The sequence below is a fragment of the Thamnophis sirtalis genome, unplaced genomic scaffold (genome assembly GCF_051295495.1).
Source record: "Thamnophis sirtalis isolate CommonGarterSnake01/CBP01778 unplaced genomic scaffold, rThaSir2_p1.2 scaffold_10, whole genome shotgun sequence".
NCBI lineage: Eukaryota > Metazoa > Chordata > Lepidosauria > Squamata > Natricidae > Thamnophis > Thamnophis sirtalis.
Genome location: NW_028261390.1, coordinates 30,644,359 through 30,663,293, shown reverse-complemented (window position 1 = coordinate 30,663,293; position 18,935 = coordinate 30,644,359). Strand labels below are relative to the sequence as shown.

Here is an 18,935-nt window from a genome sequence, read left to right as displayed (position 1 = left end):
TTAGTAAATTAAAATGATCTATAAAATTCATCAGTCCAGGTTTTTTTTTAAAAAAAATAGATGGTTAAATTATTTGAAACAAACACTTTGAAATAAGCAATTGGTGAAATGGATAAATTGTTAATGTTTGCTATTTTATCTACTTAAACTTAGATAGATTTTTGTTTTGAACATTTGTATAATGTTTGCGATATTTTTCTAGAATTTTCAAGTTATGGCTTAGTGGACAGTGATAGTTTGTATAAGGTTAAACCAAAACAAAGATATCACATTACACCATGTAACTCAAGCCAGTGTTAGACTGATAGTCAACTATTTTTAAGAACATAAATTTGTTATTAAAATGATAGTATACCCAAAATATTACAATCATTTAGAATATGACAACTACAATTACAGAATGAGTAATTGGGATTGCACAGAAATGATGAGGTAGTTAATGTCCTCTTACATCTTGTAATACTCATCTGGAACAATCTGTATAAAGGAATATTCAGTAAGAGAAGCTGTAGCTTTCTCAAATTGGTTAAACGTATGTACAATTGTATCCATATATAAAGTGGATATAATTACCAAGCAAATAATTCAGCTATGGAGCAAATATTTAAGTCCAGTTGTCCACTGGAAGAGACCTAAATATTCACAGTGCCTATATTTCCTTAATGTTTAGGTTTTATATTTGTGGGATCAACAGTTTATTTGCATGAATGCCACATAAGTAGTCTCCGAGAAGATTTTTATATGATACATTATGGCTAAAATATTTTAGCTTCATCCTCACATCTTACAAAAGTGGAATATTATAATATAGAATATACACGCACGCGCACACACACACACACACACACACGAAGTAATGTCGGATTTTTATGTATCCTTGTATTCTGTTTTGCCAAGTTTGTTTAGAATAGGTTACTTTGGAATGTTCGTAGTGCCATTCAGGCTTTTGTATTGGGCCTTATTTACTTAGTTTTGGTAAACATAGAATTCTGTCATAGGTGCTGTATGATCTGTATGCATAAATGAATAGACAGAATAGCAATAGCACATAGACTTACGTACCGTTCCATAGTGCTTTACAGCCCTCTCTAAACAGTTTACAGCATCACCATATTGCCTCCAATAGTCTGAATCCTCATTTTACCAACCTCGGAAGGATGGAAGGCTGAGGCAACCTTGAGCCACTGAGAATCGAATTGCTAGCAGCCAGCAGTCAATAGAAATAGCCTGCAGTATTGCATTCTAACCACTGCGCCACCACTCAAAAAGTCAGTGATTGCTTAGTATATCCCAATAGAGATATTTGCCCAAATAAGACAGGATCACCAGCTTTAGATCATGAGTCATTGTTTATTATGAATGATAGTTTGTTTGAATATAACACTAAAATATCCTTGTCTTTTTGTTGACCAGTGAATAGAGACATTAAGTGGAGCCAAATCAATTATATTCACATTGGAATAAAATTTTTATATTCTGAGAAATCAGTATTCCTGACATATTTGAATGTAGCAATTTGTTTAGGTGGCACCTATTTCAAGCTGAATTGGCTTTATCCTAAGCCTAAGGAATACATGGATTCATAGTAAAAGTACTGTACAGAGTAATTATTATAATATAGAAGTTGAGAAAATGGTTTTGCACCAGGCAGTTAGACTTAAGATAAGAAACTTGTTTTAATGTTCCTTACTTGTCCCAACTTGATTTTCTATATTTTAATGCTGTTATGCAAATAAACAGGTATTTAAACTGTGTTTATTAAGCACAAGTAATAGATTCTTATTTTCCTGTGGAAAATGCTAAACGTGTCTAATGACTTATCTGAACTTTGTAGAACTTTTAAAACTACTTTTTAAAATACAGAACTAAGATAGTTTTGCTCGTCTTGACAACTAAAGATAGTGCTTTCAATGAAACCTGTATCAGCACAAAATGTATAAAGAATGAAAGGCATGTATCTTTACAATTCTGTGAAGTACAAAATGATTTAAGTGTTAGACATGGAAAATAGCATATTTTAGATAAGTAGGAATAAGATTCGTATTTTTTTCTCCAACTATTTGCATGTGTACAGGTAGTACTTGACTTACAGCCATTCATTCAGTGACTCTTCAAAGTTACAATAATGCTGGACTAAGGAACTTATGAACCTTCCTTGAAGTTACAACCATTGCAGTACACAGACAGTCATATGATTATGATCTGGGACCTTGGCAACTTTCTGGGTGCTTGAAAACTGGTTGCCAAGCACCCATGAACATGTAAGCAACATTTGCACAGCTTCCCTGCCTGCTTCCCCAGAAGGTCAGTGGGGAAGCCGACAGGGAAGGTCGCAAGCGATTGCTGCCTGCTTAGAAGACTCCCCTGGGAGTTGGCTGGAAATGCTCCTTATTGAAATTCAATTCAAAGTCGAGAAGAATTTCCTTTGGCACTGAACTTTTTCAGTCATCCTCAAAGATGAGAGGAAGGAGTGGCAGCTTAGATTCCTTCATGGCTTTCTGCTTAGATGTCAGTGTGGAGCTTTTTTAGCTGAGCCCCAGAGAGAAGAGTGAGTCTTTCCACTAAGAGGGGGCTGGCTGAAAACACTGGTGAAATCCAGGCAAAATTTTCAGTCACAGAGGATTTTCAAGCACAGAGTGGAGAGGCTTCAGAAATCTCTTGGCTGAAAACCCAAGCAGGTATGAGGCCCTTACCTACCCTCTCTGATGCGTTTCCTTGCTTCCTTCCCCGCTTGGTATGCCCTGGGGCTTGAACTGCAGCTTCCCCACTGACTTGATTGTGGAAAATTTGCAGGAAGTTACTTTGGCTAACAACCAGGGCATTCACTCAACATTGGCAACTGGAGTTAATCTGGATTGCTGTCACTAACTAAAGCAGTTTCACTTTATGACTGCATCTCATAATAACTGAAATTCTGGTTCCAATTGTGGTCATAAACTGAGAACTACCTATTATGTTTAGTCACTTTCAGATATTTGAAAGGCTATTTGTGTACGTGTGCATATTAACACATGCTTATATATTCTTCAGTATGCATCATAATTCAGTCTTCAACTCATTTTCATTATAGATATTGTGTACAATAATTCATTTAGTGACCATTAAAAGTTACAACAGCACTGAAAAAAGTGACTCATGACCATTTTTCACACTTATGACCATTGTAGCATCCGTATCATCACATGATTTACATTGGGGTGCTTGACAACTTACATTTATGATGGTTACAGTATCCTGGAGTCATGTGATTCCCTTTTGTGATCATCTGACAAGCAAAGTCAATGGGGAAACCAGAGTCACTTAATAACCATGTTAACTAATTTAACAGCTGCAGTGATTCACTTAACAAATGTGGCAAAAAAAGTTGTAAAATAGGGCAAAATTCACTTAACAAATTTCTCATTTAACAACATAAATTTTGGGTTCAGTTGTGGTCATAAGTTGAGGACTACGGTAACTGTATATATCTTTGTAGAACAGATAATAAATGTTATATAACATAGAATGGAATTTCTGATGCAGGATTTTCTCCAACTAGGATAAAAACAAAAGTTTTGTAAACAGTAGAAACTCTACCATTAAGTAAAATTCATCAGTAGGAGAGCCTATATTCCTATGTTTATTCATTTTACTTTTAATACATCTTTCAGTTTTCAAATATGAGTAACCCTTGTTTAAGGATTACAGTTGGAACTGGCTATTCAGACATTAAACAAAGCGGTCACTAAGTGAAACCACAAAAGTGCTTATGATCTTACTTCAGCTTTCTTTTCCTGTACAGACCTGCAGAGGTTATGTTTGGTCATAAGTTTATTTTTTCATCTGTATTATAACAATTATTCACCCTTTCTTCTTTTCAACCACAGTTATATCCGGTTTGTTTTGAGACAAGACTTTATCTGTGTGTATTCAGATGTCCCACAATACTTTAACCTGCTCATTTTCTATTATTTTTCAACTCTATATTCCCACCAATATTTCATTACTGACACAGATGTGAATCATTTTGGCAACAGTTTTATTATGTCACTTATTGTAAGTTTATGCAATTTTCATATACAAGTTAGTGTATGAGCTACAATTTCTTCTGTCTCTTTGCACCGCATTTTTAATTTATTTGATGATTACTTTCAACACTGTCCTTTATTGCATTAGTTTAAACGGTTTGCTCTTGAGCTGCCCAAATCAGGTATCCAGTTTCTTTTTTTAATGTTTTAGTTGTTAGCCTTTGCCATGTTTTATCTTTTTGGGACACGGTGGCTCAGTGGCTAAGTCGTTGAGCTTGTTAATCAGAAAGGTTGGCAGTTCGAATCCCTAGCACCACGTAATGGAATGAGCTCTCATTACTTGTCCCAGCTTCTGCCAACTTAGCAGTTCGAAAACATGTAAAAAATGCAAGTAGAAAAATGGGAATCACCTTTGGTGGGAAGGTAACTGTTCTTTGCGCCTTCGGCGTTTAGTCATGCCGGCCATGTGGCCAGAGACATCTTCGGAGAGTACTGGCTCTTCGTTTTTGAAATGGAGATGAGCAACACCCCCTAGAGTCGGAAACGACTAGCACTTATGTGCGAGGGAAACCGTCACTTTTACCTTTAATGCATAGTAAATAGTGCAGTCCTTCCCAAGGACCTGAAATAGGTGACAAATGGTGTTCAAGAAGTGCTCCAGATGTTTTGGGTTTGTACTCCAAGTGCCCATCATTGGTGCTATCTTGGTTTTCTTTTGCCATACTCATTCCTTTTGCTGTTTTCAGGTCTTTGTATCTTGTGATTTTCTCCACTGTCTTCTATTCTGCTATCTCCAGATACTGCCATATCCACTATCCAGACATTTGTCTTCCTTATCAACCACTATTAAACTTGGGGAAGGTAGCAGGTGCTCATTATTTTGAGTTCTAAAGTTCCAGAATACTTTAACTTCTTCATTTTCTATTATTTTGTGGTCCCACCAGTTGTTGCTTGCAGGCAAATGGTATTTCTTGAAGATATTCCAATGCACCATGTTTCTACTTTGTCATGCTATTGTTTGTAGTTAGCCTGCGCAATCTTGCAGCAGCTAACTAGGTAGTCCACTGTTTCTTCAGCTTCTTTTCTGTCATTGCATTTGCTGTTTGTTTCTGTCTTCTTAATACTGATTTTGTACACATTTGTTCTTAAAGCTTGGTCTTGGGCAGACAAAATTCACCCCATTTATATATTATATTTTGGTCACCTGGTATGCTTCAGTAAATACTACCAATTATTTTACTACCTCCTATATCAAAAAAATAACTGCCAATGCCATTGACCTGTAATTTGGACTGGACTGAAAAACCTTGAATAAACATAAGCTTAGTTGCTACATCATACCATACAAATGGCTGTCTTTAATATTTCTTAGGAAATATTATCATAGGAAATATAAGTGGAAATGATATGGCACTGATTTGCATGTATTTAACTTTTAAATAATTAAATTTTGTAAAATAACTACAAAGTTAATGTTCAGCTGAGAGGTATTAAATATTACTATATAGTGAAACCATGACTATTTGCAATTACAAATTTGGAACTTAATAGATTTTATAATATCTAGATCAGAGGTCAAACTCAAGGCCCACAGGGTACATAGATCTGGCCTGCAGGACCTCCCTGGAAAGAGCAAAGGACTGGCCTGCGGTGCCTCTGCCAGTGAAAACAGAGCTCACGAGGGCCACGGACAGCCCTCACGAGCTCCGTTTTCATTGGCAGAGGGTTGTAGGAGGCCATTGCAGGGGAAAACTGAGCTTCGGAGGCCGTTTTCACTGGCAGAGCACTCGGGTCACTGACATGAATGACGTTGCGTTGGCCATGTCCACCCCAGCCCCTGAGGTCAAACACAACCCTGATGCGGCCCTCAATGAAATTGAGTTTGACACCCCTGATCTAGATTACTGTCAGACCTGAAAGCCATCTTTTCCTTTTTGGATTTCATTTATTTTCCATAAATTCAAAAAATTAATATGTAAATTAATATTCTATATTTAAATAAGTATTCTTATTTTATCAGAATTGTTGCAATGAATGTTGGGATTTTTTTCTTGTTTTGAACATAACTTGCATTTGATACAAAGAAATGTGTGATGCTGCAGTTTGTATGAAGAGTTCAATTTCCTCCTCTTTCAGGGTGAAACTATGATTTTTATTTGTTTGGGTCTTAATATTGGGAATTAAAAAATAAAGGCAAACAGTGAAATGTTCAACATGTAAGTGCTCTAGAGCAATGGTCTCCAAAGTGAGATGTATACATGACAGAACTATGCAACATAATTGATTGGGGTGTGAGAGACAATATTGGAATGTATGTTTATATTTTTATCTTTAAAAATATATACAAAAGTATTTTGGTGATATGTTTTATAATGTACATATTGGCACCATGGTGCATGATATAATTTATAAAATAAATTATACATATACATTGTGTGTATTGTATATTGGGTTGAATGCCATTTTACAACCTCATTGTTTAGTGATGGAAATTCTAATCCCAGTTGCCACTGTAACCCAAGAACCACTATATCTTTACTTTAGTGTAATAGCAGAGGATCATTAAAAAAGGTTGTGTAAGCTTGACATTTGGAAAATTCAGAAGGTGCTGCTGGAAGATACACAAGAGTGCTCAAGAAACTAAGCCTCTTAAGTGGTCTAAATTGGGCTGTACGACATATTCAAATTATGGTCTTCAGACTATGTTATCAATTATTGCCTATTAGGAATACTTATAGAAATAGTGTTATTGTCTTATAATGCACAAATCAATGTGAACTTTAATATTTAAATATTACATAGTGTCTTACAGTGAAAATGTCTGTAGAATAGATACAACTCATCAAAACCCAGTAGTTTGGCTTTAGATCCCCATTAAATCTATAGGGATATTATTGTCATACATTTAAAAACATAAAATTGATGGTATTTTGCTAACTCAGAGAAGAGTTAGTTGATAAGAACTTAGAGCATACACTTATTCCCTCCCCAAATGCTTAGCAAATATTTTATAAACAGCCACTTGATTTGTACCATATTGGTCTGGATTTACTTCTAAATACAGTTTTTAGTTTATATGCCACTTTTTAAAGTTAGCCCTTAAATGACTTTGAAAATTAAGAGGACCTACTATTAGAATAAAATTTGATACATGAATAAAATGAAAATTGAAATTATATTTGATATTTGGGGCAAATTTATCTCTGTTCTTTTACCTTTTTATTACCTATATTGTAAGGCAAGTTTATAAACTTCATAAAGATAATCCCTTTGTGATAGTTTACTTTTTATAAGGCTTGTCAGTTGTTTACTTCTGTGTTTTATTTTTTTCCATATTGAGTGTACTATACATTTGAAAACATGCTATTGTTATTCCAGCTTAGCAGGATACTTTAGGGCACACCCTTCAAGAGTCATTGATAGAATCATGGCATAGTGTTAGAGTCAAAAGAATTTCGAAATCTCTTAACCTCCTTCAGGTTATTGCTGTTCTGGCATTTCAGTCATAGGCTGTATGCAATAATGGATATAAACATGGAAAAAGATAAGGAAAAATCAGAATACATTATTTTCCCCTCATTGGGCATACTTGATATTAACCAATTGATTTAAATTGTGAATCTGATTATTTCCCAGAAGACTTTCTCAAAAGGTTAAATCATGGCAACTGGAATAAAGTTTATTAATAAACATTGGTCCAGTTGCCATGATTTAACCTTTTGAGATACTTTTGGCCCGGATGATTGAGTCTTCATTTACATGTCTGCAGAAGATTACCGTATTTTCACGACCATAAGCCGCACTAAAAATCCTAAATTTTGATCCAAAATCGGCAGTGCGGCTTATAACCCGGTGCGCTTTATATGTGGAAAAAGATCTCCCAGCTACTTTGCTCCTCGCGACTGCAATAGATGTCCAGAGGCGGCTTTTGGGGCTGGTGGGGATTGGATTTCCGGCTCGGTGGCCCCTGTCGCTTCTGGACGTCTGTTACGGTTGTGGGGAGCCGAGGAGAGTGTGGGGGGGAGCGCGCGGCGGTTCTTGGCGCTCCGGAAGGCGGGAGAGGCGCGCGGTTTGATTTCTCCTCCCTGGACGTCGCGCCGATCCCCGTGTTTTTCGCATCGGGGCATGCTCTTGCAGCACGCCCCGATGCGAAAAACACAGAGATCGGGCGACGTCCAGGGAGGAGAAATCAAACCGCGCGCCTCTCCCGCCTTCCGGAGCGCCAAGAACCGTCGCGCGCTCCCCTCCACACTCTCCTCGGCTCCCCACAACGTCCAGAAGCGACAGGGGCCACCGAGCCGGAAATCCAATCCCCACCAGCCCCAAAAGCCGCTTCTGGACATCTGTGGCTCCCGGCGCTCCAGGAAGCACCGAAAGCAGCTGGGAGAGGCGCGCGGCTTGGTTTCTCCTCCCTGAACGCCGCAGCAGCAGCCCCAAACTCACCGATCCCAGTGCCTTTCGCATCGGGGCGCGCTGCAAGAGCATGCCCCGATGCGAAAAACACAGAGATCGGTGAGCCCGGGGCCGCCGCTGCGACGTCCAGGGAGGAGAAACCAAGCCGCGCGCCCCTCCCAGCCGCCCTCGGCGCCCCCCGGAGCGCCAAGAACCCTCGTGCCGCTCCTCGCGATGTCCAGAAGCGTCGGGAAATGTGCGGCTTATAACCCGGTGCGCTTTATATGTGGAAAAAGTTAAAAAAATTAACGTTAATTGATACTGCGGCTTTTAATCCGGTGCGGCTTTTGGTCGTGAAAATACGGTATTAATTATTTAATTACTAGGAAGATCTCATTTAATTTTAATAAAAGTGCATTCTCGTCAATATTTTCACTAAGTTCTACCTTTTTCATATAAAGTAAAGAGTTGCAAAAATCTCACAGGGTAGAAAAAATTGATCTTGGCAATCTCTTCTTCCTATCTCATTCCAAAATTGTAAACTAAAATGTATACAGGCAACTGTATACATTTAATTCAGCAAATAGGTTATTCTAGATTTTCAAGAAAATTAAAGGTGGATTTTTTAAAAAGAAACTAACATTCTGATTAATTTTGTTAACCTAAATAATTGCACTCAAAGAATTTTTATGATTTCTGGAAATGACACTTTTGCTTTTATCTTCACTGAGTTCTTGATCATTGGTTTACTGAAATTACATTGCATATTTTCTGACATTTCTTATATTTCTGCACATCAGGAAATTTGTATTAAAATAATAGCTAGATATGATTAAGTAAGTTCATTAATGACTTTGCATGTTTTTATGTTTGTTCTATGATAAATTTATAGTGTTTGGTTTTCTGTCTCCTTACAGAGGTGCTATGAACACAAACAGTACAGGAATGGTCTGAAATTTTGCAAACAAATACTTTCTAACCCAAAGTTTGCAGAACATGGGGGTAAGTCTAGATTTCTGCATAATGTTTAGAACTGTTGCTAAATTAGATTCTGAAGCTGATACTGCTATTATATTTTATCCTGAAAGTTCATCAATCATAAACAATATTTTAATATATCTATACTGTCACTGAATTTAAATAGTTAATAAAAAGAGTTTAAATGATTTTGTAGGGCCAGTGGAGAATCGAATCACTTGGTCATGCCTTGATGTCCTAAAGCCAATTGAGTTCAACATTTCATTATTTACAGATGATAAGTCATTCAATAATAATGTCTTATTTCCCTAATTCAACTTTCTTTTCAGAAAAAATAACTTGAAGAACAAATTACAAATAGTTTCTATAATAAGAGATTTGATTTGCAGGTCCTGCATATATAAATATTATTAAGTTCATTCATAATTGCAGGTCAGGTGTAAAAGAAGAAATATAATTTAGATTTGTGGTATACTTTTATAAAATAAGGTATTTATGTTTAGAGATTTGATATGTATTCTTACTGTGATATCAATAAATTGGTGCATCATTTAAGTTAGGTGCCCTTTTTGGAATCTAATTAGCTCCGTTTAAAAATAATTTATTCAAACAAGTTGAAAACATTTTCTAAAGAACAAGATTTTGTTTTGAGCTAAGGAAACAAAGTATTTTATTTCCTACTTACATGTCAAATAGATATTTAACAGCTTAAAATTTAGAATCTGCTGGTAGTGATTTCTAAATAGAAAATGTATTTATCATTTATTGTTATGTGTTTGTTTTAGAAACCTTGGCTATGAAAGGACTGACATTAAACTGCTTAGGTAAAAAAGAGGAGGCATATGAACTGGTTCGAAGGGGGCTAAGAAATGATTTGAAGAGTCATGTCTGTATCCTTTTCAAATTATAGATTAAATTTTTCAAAGAAATTATGCAAATATGACTAGTGCTTACATTGAAGAATTAAAATACTTATATTCTTCCAGAAAAGCAAAAGTGATTGTTGGGTGGAGGAGTGCTGCTAGATCACGCTATAACAACATTGTAAATGGGAAAGCAAGCAAATGGAGAGATCATAATCCTAGTGCTATCTTGTTCCGGACAATTGCTTCCTTTTAATTTGTTTTGCCACTATAGGTAGTTCTCAATTTTCAACCATATTGGGACCAGAACTACCATTGCTAAGCAACACTGTTATTAAGTGAGTTACACCCCATTTTACAACCTTTTGGCTGCACTTATTAAGTGAATCTGGCTTCCCTCGTTGGCTTTGCTTATTAGATGGATGGACGGACGGACGGTCAGACACCCCGGAATGTTGTAAATGGCGATTGTGTGACCCTTGAAACCCTGCTACATTGTAAATACATGCCAGTTGCCAAGCTCCCAAATTCTGATCACAGGACTACTGGCATACTGCAACTGTTATATGTGCAAGTTCCAATTGTAAATCACTTTTTTCAGCAGTGTCATAATTTTGAACAGTCATTAAGTGGTCGCAATTTGAGGACTGCCTGTACTTTTTCCTTCAAAGGGAAAAAAACTCTCAATCTTTCTATTCTCAATTGTATGTTATGGGTATAGAGTTAGTACGCACAGACAGAGTTTAAAAGATACATAAAAGATTTGTTCATATGCTGGTAAATTTGATTATCAGACATGATTCTGGGTCTGTTCTAAAGATTCTGATTCTGCAATAAATGTTCTACAAATAGATATATTCTAAATGGTTTTGAAGAAGTAGCTGGTAGCAATCTGTTTAAAATATAAGGCATCTTCCTTGAATTTTCCACAGAATGTTTATCCTTCATTTTGATCTTTTCTATGTACCCTCTTTCACTCGCACACAAAATCTTGATTCATGTAGGAATCATTTTGAATAATATTATTTACGTCACAAAATATTGTTATTGATTATAGACATTTCCTTCTTGTTTTACAATTCCTCTGTTTTCAGGGTCTTGACCCAATTCCATGGAGTAGGATTTGACCTATTCCTAATCATGCTATTTCCCTTTTGCATCTGATAATCTAGACTGCCTAGACTCAAGACAAACACAAAAGTACTAGGACTTGAATATATGGTTTTTTATATATCTATTTCTTTATATCTCTCTATAAAGATTGGGAGAGGTTTTATTTTGTAAAAAGAAATATATAAAAACAATGTCAGTGTTTCCTATGTTCTATTGCTATCTCTAAAATACTATGAGAATTACTATTACAATACACTACTACTTTTTAATTGCTATTACTATCAAAATGTATATACTATATAGTATTGCTATTCCATTATTATTGCTATAACCTATTACTCTATTACAATTACAATTACCCTATATGTTGTGCTCTATACTGCATCAACATCTGCTATATTTTGCTTTGGAAAAAGTTCAGAGAAGAACAACTAAAATGATCAAAGGCCTGGAGACTAAAAGATAATGAAGAATGGTTGCAGAATTTAGGTTTGGCTAGTTTAGAGAAAAGAAGAACTAGGGATGACATGATAGCAGTATTCCAATATTTGAGGGGCTGCCACAAAGAAGAATGGCTCAAATTATTTTCCAAAGCCCTAGAGGGTAGGACAAGAAACTATGGTTGGAAATAATCAAGGAGAGAAGCAACCTGGAATTAAGAAGAAACGTCCTAACAATGAGAACAATTAACCAGTGGAATAGCTTGCATTCAGAAATTGTGGGCACTTCATCACTGGAGGTTTTTAAGATGAGATTGGACAACCATCTGAACTGGTATAGGGTCTGTTGCTTGAGCAGGGGGCTGGACTAAAAGACCTCCAAGGCCCCTTCCAGATTGTTCTGTTCTATTCTTAGTTTGCTGGTAGCTGCAGAGCTCCAAAATACACATCTCCATTGTCTTCTTATTCTCCCTCCTTCCCATACCTTTATCAAATTTGCTGTATTGATGCTGGGGTGGATATCAAATGGGAGATGAAGAAGGTAGCACAAGTGTCTGCTATTTTGCTAAGCAAATGGCTTTTCCATAGATATATGTTTTGTTATATTGTGTTTTGTTTTTGCTGAAAATGAGTTCAGTCACTTCTTGTAATTTCTTCAAAATGTAAGTCCTTAACTAAGTATCCAGGCTGGCATGTCTATGGTCTTCTTCAGAGATCAGACAAGAAATATGATGAAGCCATCAAATGTTACAGAAATGCACTGAAATGGGATAAGGACAATCTCCAAATCTTGAGGGACCTTTCACTGCTACAAATTCAAATGAGGGATCTAGAAGGTTACAGGGTGAGTGAAGAGTAAGCTTCAATAATATTTTATAGGTTTCATAACAAATGGCTTTTCTTATTTATTTACTTACTCATCCAGCAATCATATTTACATAGTCAAGCATCTCACAGGATTGTGACTTTATTATTTAAATAAAGTGCAAGGAAATTTTTGATAGAATTCTTGATTCAGTGGGACAGGAGGACCCTGTTACAGTATCCAGAATGAGATTTGATTATATAAATGTATGTATAATTTAGCATCTGCAAAAATAATAATAATAGAACTTTGACACAAAAATGCCTCTTTATTTTCTACTTCTCCATCTAAGGAGCTTATGTTCCAATTCCAGATAATAATTTGTCAAGGACTCTGATTGTTATACACGTAACATAACTGGTTGCTTAATGACCTTCAAAATTACAATGGACTTCAAAAAAGCTATTTACAGCCCATGCTCAAAGTTACAGTTGCTGCGCATAGACACACGTAGTCATGATTGAATTTTGTGTGCTTGGCAACTTGCTCACATTCATGAGTAGTTGCAGCATCCTGTAATTTGAGACATTTTTTGACATTTTCCAGCAGAAAAGAGTTAAAAGAGGTTTTTTTTTGTTTGTTTTTTTAAACACCCATTATTTTTCATTCAGTTTGCATAACAGTTAACAATTTCAATGACTTAAGACCAAAATTCTGGGCTTAATTATGATATCAAGCAATCCTTGGACAAGTAGTCCTCAGCCTATACTAGTGATGGTGAACCTTTTTGGCTCGTGTGCCATAAGTGGGGGGAGCGCAGGGGGATCCTGCATGGGCATGCCGCATCCATAATGCAGTGCACGACCACCCGAGCGTGCATGCGTGCATGACAGGTGCAACCCCCATTTTTGCATGCTTTTTTTTGCCCTCCCCAAGTTCCAGAGGCTTTATAGGAGCCTGGGGAGAGCAAAAACAGCCTCCCCCGGAGCTTCCCTGAAGCCTCCGGAGCACAAAAAATTAGCCCTACAGGCAAACTGTAAGTTCAGGAATGGACTTCCGGTTTGCTTGTAGGGTCGTTTTTAGTCCTCTGGAGCCTTCAGGGACCTTGACGAGGCTTCCCTGAAGGCTCCGGAGGACTAAAAACAGCCCTACGAGCAAATCGGAAGTTTGTTCCCGAATTTCTGGTTTGCCCGTACGGGCGGTTTTTTGCACTCCTGAGGCTTCAGGGAAGCTCCTGAAGCCTCCGGGAGGGCATGGGGTGGGGGGCTGTTTTCGCCCTCCCCAGGCTCCTATAAAGTCTCTGAAGCCTGGGGACGGTGAAAAATGGCTTTAAAAAGGCTGAACTCAGCTGGCCAGTGCACGCTGGCCAGCTGGCAGGGCCAATGCCTCGCGTGCCTTGACAAATGGCTCCGTGTGCCACCTGTGGCATGCGTGCCATAGGTTCACCATCCCAGGCCTATACCATTATTTCAGCAGTTGTTCAAAATTACGGTGGTGTTGAAAGAATTGTGGCTATTATTGATTTTTGGAGTTTTGGCTATCCTAATACCCAGCAGTCACATGATTGTGATCAAGAGATTTGATAACTGGTTTACACTAATAACAGTTGCAGAACCCTGTAATCACTTAATTGGCATTTGCAACCTTCCCTGCTAGCTTCTCCCAAAAATCAGTGGGAGGCCGGCAGGAAAAGTTGCAACTCATTGGAGTAAATATCCTGCACAATGCAGCCTGCCCAAGCTCCCCTCAGGCCAGCTGGTCATGAACCCTATCTCTCTCACATCCCTTCCTGATCCATGCCTCTTGCAAAGTTAAAACTCTTTTGTCATTGTACATATATACACAGTATATATGATACAGTGAAATTCACATAACACCCAGAGACCAGGCTCAACATACATGACAATCCCTAAACACATTCCCACCCACCCCTTAAACCACTCAAGCATCCACACAACAGACCAAGTAATGCTGTCCAATAGCTCACTGATGGTGGCCCTTTAGTTCATTGTTGAGTGCAATTATAGTTCTGGGAGAAAAACTATTCAAAAGAAGTGTGGTCTGAGTTTTAATTATTCTGTATCTTCTGCCAGAAGGCAACAGTCCAAAAAGATTAAGCAGGATGGGAAGAGAATGTTGTGCAACTTCTCAAACAGCGGGATGCGAAGATGTCATCCATGGCTGGTAGCTGGACCCGATGATATTCTGGGCAGTTTTAATGATTCTCTGTAGAGCTTTTTTGTCCGCTGCAGAGCTGCTACCATACCGTGCAAGAATATCATATGTCAGGACACTCTCAATGGTGGTGCGATAGTAAGACAGAAGTAGATGCTGAGATGGATTTATCTTCCTGAGCATTCTCAGGAAGTATAGCCTCTTCTGTGCCTTCTTCACAAGCATGTTAGCATTCATAGTCCATGAGAGGTCCTATAAATATCCCCTTGCACTCCCTTCCCAACTCTCCCTTGCACTTTCACACACTATCCTTGACTCTCCCTTGCACAACCTGTCTTCAACCTGTCTTTGCACCTACACTCCCCTCCCCAGCAGCAGCCACGTACCTGCCTTCATTCCTGCTTGTTACCCATCTGGGAATTGCATTGCCATCACTAAGTGATACAGTCACTCTTCATGGTCCCATAGAGAATAGGGAATTCCAGTCCCAATTGCTGTTGTAAGTCAAAGACCACCTTTAATCATTTTAGAGACACTGCATGCATTAATTATCTTTCACATGCAAATGGGGATCTTATTTTATCACCAACTCAGAAAATAAGTATCTAGCTCTAAAGTGATCCTCTTCACAAATCTACAAAGATGTCCATAATCAAAATCATAAATATATATTCAGGATAAGCCTATCCTATTACAGCAACATAACTTTGCTTTCAAATATCTAGTACTTCTGCACAAAAGTAAACATACAAAATGTACCATTTTTAAAGAAAGCTTAATTCCCTTATTCTCTTGTCTGTTTGTAATTCCAAACTTTTGAATGCTGATTCTTGTTTTTGACTCCGGTCCTGAATTCAGTTGACTAACTTGATTTTATCTCAGTCATAATCCATTGTTTTCCACATCACAAAACCTGAATGCAAAATGGCGCTCTGCCTTGTCAAAAAGTAAATCAAAACATTTTATCCATTTTCTGACATAATCATATTGAAATATAATTACAGGTAGTCCTCGACTTATAACACAATTGAGCCCAAGATTTCTGTTGTTAAGTGATACATTTGTTAAATGAGTTTTGCTCCATTTTACAATCTTTCTTGCCATAGTGAATCATTGCCGTTATTAAGTTAGTAACCCAATTGTTAAATGAAAGTGGCTTCCCCATTGACTTTGCTTGTCAGGTGGTCACAAAAGGGGATCACGGAACCTTGGGACACTGTAACCATCATAAATACGAACCAGTTGCTGAGCATCTGAAACATGATCACATGATCATGGGGATGCTGCAAAGGCTGTAACTGAAAAAAGGCCATAAGTCACATATTTTAGGGCCATTATAATTTTGGTCACTAAACAAACTTGTAAGTTGAGGACTATCTGTAGTGAAATTAGAAGTTTTTTTTTAACTGATAGAACTCGTAAAACAGCAGCAATATGGATTTCTGCTAGATATTGTGGAATCCAGTACAGAAGGCTAGAATATAGCAATAGCAATAGCAGTTAGACATATATACCGCTTCATAGGGCTTTCAGCCCTCTCTAAGCGGTTTACAGAGTCAGCATATTGCCCCCAACAACAATCCGGATCCTCATTTTACCCACCTCGGAAGGATGGAAGGCTAAGTCAACCCTGAGCCGGTGAGATTTGAACAGCCGAACTGTAGAACTGCAGTTATCTGAAGTAGCCTGCAGTGCTGCATTTAACTACTGCGCCACCTAGAATATGAATTTTATATTTATTATTGTTATACAGGAAACTAGGTATCAGCTACTTCAGCTTAGACCTGCACAGAGAGCATCATGGATTGGCTATGCTATAGCTTATCATCTGCTGGAAGACTATGAAATGGCAGCAAAGATTTTGGAGGAATTTAGGAAGACCCAGCAGGTATTACATAGATTTATATGTAAGTCAATGAGTGTTGATCAAAACTGTAAATTTGTTGTTTTACTTTGACAGAAATTTGTATATTTCCAAGTATTGTAGGCAACTGAAAATCAAATGAAAAGTTCTTATTTAGGAATGTTGGACATAACTTTAGGCTGTATTAACACATCTGCATATCTGCAGAAAGTGAAGGATGGTGTCAGATGCTTTTACTTTACCAGTTCCCATTCAGAAAGAAGCAGGATTATTGTGTGGATGGGGGATCAGATCTGGCACAACTCACATATATGTTCAACATAATATAGATATCCCCTGTTGGATTAAAGTTAATTTGTGAGTTAATTTCTTATTTGTGTTACTGAAATAAAAAAATACGAGCAGTACTGAAGAACTGAAGAAGCTTTTTGGATGAGAAGCGAGATGTGTTCAAGGAAAAACAAAGTCCAGTTGCCTTTTGAAAAAAACACCTTTGGAATATGAGTAGTACGATTTTTTCTTGCCTTTGTAGACTTCTCCTGATAAAGTAGACTATGAGTATAGTGAGTTGCTATTGTATCAAAATCAAGTTCTCCGAGAAGCAGGACTTTATAAAGAAGCTTTGGATCATCTTGGAACCTATGAAAAGCAAATCTGTGACAAGTTAGCCGTTGAGGAAACTAAAGGTAACTGGGCTATTCAAATTCTCTTGCATCTAAATCTCTTTACAAATAAAAATGCTTTTGTGGTATGATTTATTTAAATATCTGAGGAATAAAATCACTGCCAAATTCTCCATATAATCAGTGCTACTGATAAGATTATATGTTGTTCCATGAGTAATAGAAATAATAGTTCTGACAAATTATTAGTAGTTTGATAACTAGAAAGAATGAGGCTGGCAAGCACCTTTCTCAGATTTAAATATTATAAAGTAGTTCAAATCTTAGTAATGTTTTCCTAAGTAATATTTCATCAGTATGTATTCTGAAAATTGAACAAGTCCTGATCCTTCAATTTGACTTACCAATCAATCAGTTTTCTTAGTTTCCTAATCTCCATACTGCCTGTATTTGTTTTCCTTGTATTCTTGGTACATATTAACAGAAACAGGCATGTCTGGTTAATGCTTTTAAAATGGCTTTCACTATCTTTACCCAAAGTTGTTTTTTTTCCTTAATAATTGCTATAGCTGTGGAAGAGTTGAATAAAACTCATTTATTTAATATAAATTTCTGTGGATCTAATATTCTTCAAAATAAATGGTGTTTCCTTTTTATCTGGGGGTGCACTCAAAGTTCCTCAAAAGTTGCTACCAAATTGCAATTTGAAAAGTAATAGAAATGGGAAATTACTATAATCAATAAATAAATTCACTTTTGTCTTAGCTCTGCTCACACCCCAGCAGGTTATTTAATTTGGATGACAAACTAAACAAGTATGGTTCTCTGACCAATAAATTGTGCTTTTTAAAAATTTGTTGACTAGATCAAGGTTTAGTAGATTATTGAAGTTTTTGCCCTTCTGATAGTTTTTCATGAAGCTACCAGGTAGAAGTGCCAAACTTTCCATGAATGAAATGTTCTAGAGAATTTCAGAACATTCTGTTTTGTCTCTGGACCACACATTTCTGGCTGTTTTGATTTAAGAAGGGTTGTCCAGGTTTTTGGCAGCAAAGGATTAATATTGAACCTTCAGAACAGTTCAGAATGGCCTGTAGGAAAAATGAAACGTTCTGGAATTTTTTAGCACATTTTTTTACCAAAACAGTTAAAATTTGGGGCACATTTTGTCTATGGTATGCAGTTTCATAAGAACAAGAAATTGGTGAAAATTGTCTTGTACCTATTTTATATGGTGAACAGCCCCTGAGCAGAGGTCTGATCGCTGTTGATTAATTAAACTTAACTTTACTAAACCAGATACCAATTAAACTTAACTTTACTAAACTAGATACCATAGTGAATGTAAAACTAGAAAGCATCCCAGCTACTATGTGATACCAGGTAGTTTTTGGAAAGTTTAGTGAAATGTTAACCATTAAACCGGTTTTGAATTTTTAAAAAGAAAAACACTGATGCTTATTTGTTAGATTTTTTTTCCATTCAAGAGCTCAAGGTAGCATACATAATGTTTCCTTTTCCTATTTTATCATACAACAATAACCCTGTGATATGGGTTATATGGAAAGAGAATGACCAACCCAGTGACAGAATAAGATTCATGGCTGAGGGTAGACTTGATCTTGGCTCATTTTAATCATTAGACTGCACTGGCTTTCATACTGGCTTAAATGCT

At 37.0% G+C, this 18,935-nt stretch overlaps 1 protein-coding gene across 1 annotated transcript in view; it reads left to right on the top strand.

Moving 5' to 3' along the window:
* NAA15 (N-alpha-acetyltransferase 15, NatA auxiliary subunit) overlaps positions 1-18,935 on the top strand; it is a 39,390-nt gene that overhangs the window by 970 nt on the left and 19,485 nt on the right. The window contains exons 2-6 of the mRNA XM_014070645.2: positions 9,317-9,401; positions 10,163-10,267; positions 12,480-12,637; positions 16,527-16,661; positions 17,170-17,323. Coding sequence (XP_013926120.1) covers positions 9,317-9,401; positions 10,163-10,267; positions 12,480-12,637; positions 16,527-16,661; positions 17,170-17,323 — 637 coding nt within the window. The remainder of the gene's footprint in view (positions 1-9,316; positions 9,402-10,162; positions 10,268-12,479; positions 12,638-16,526; positions 16,662-17,169; positions 17,324-18,935) is intronic.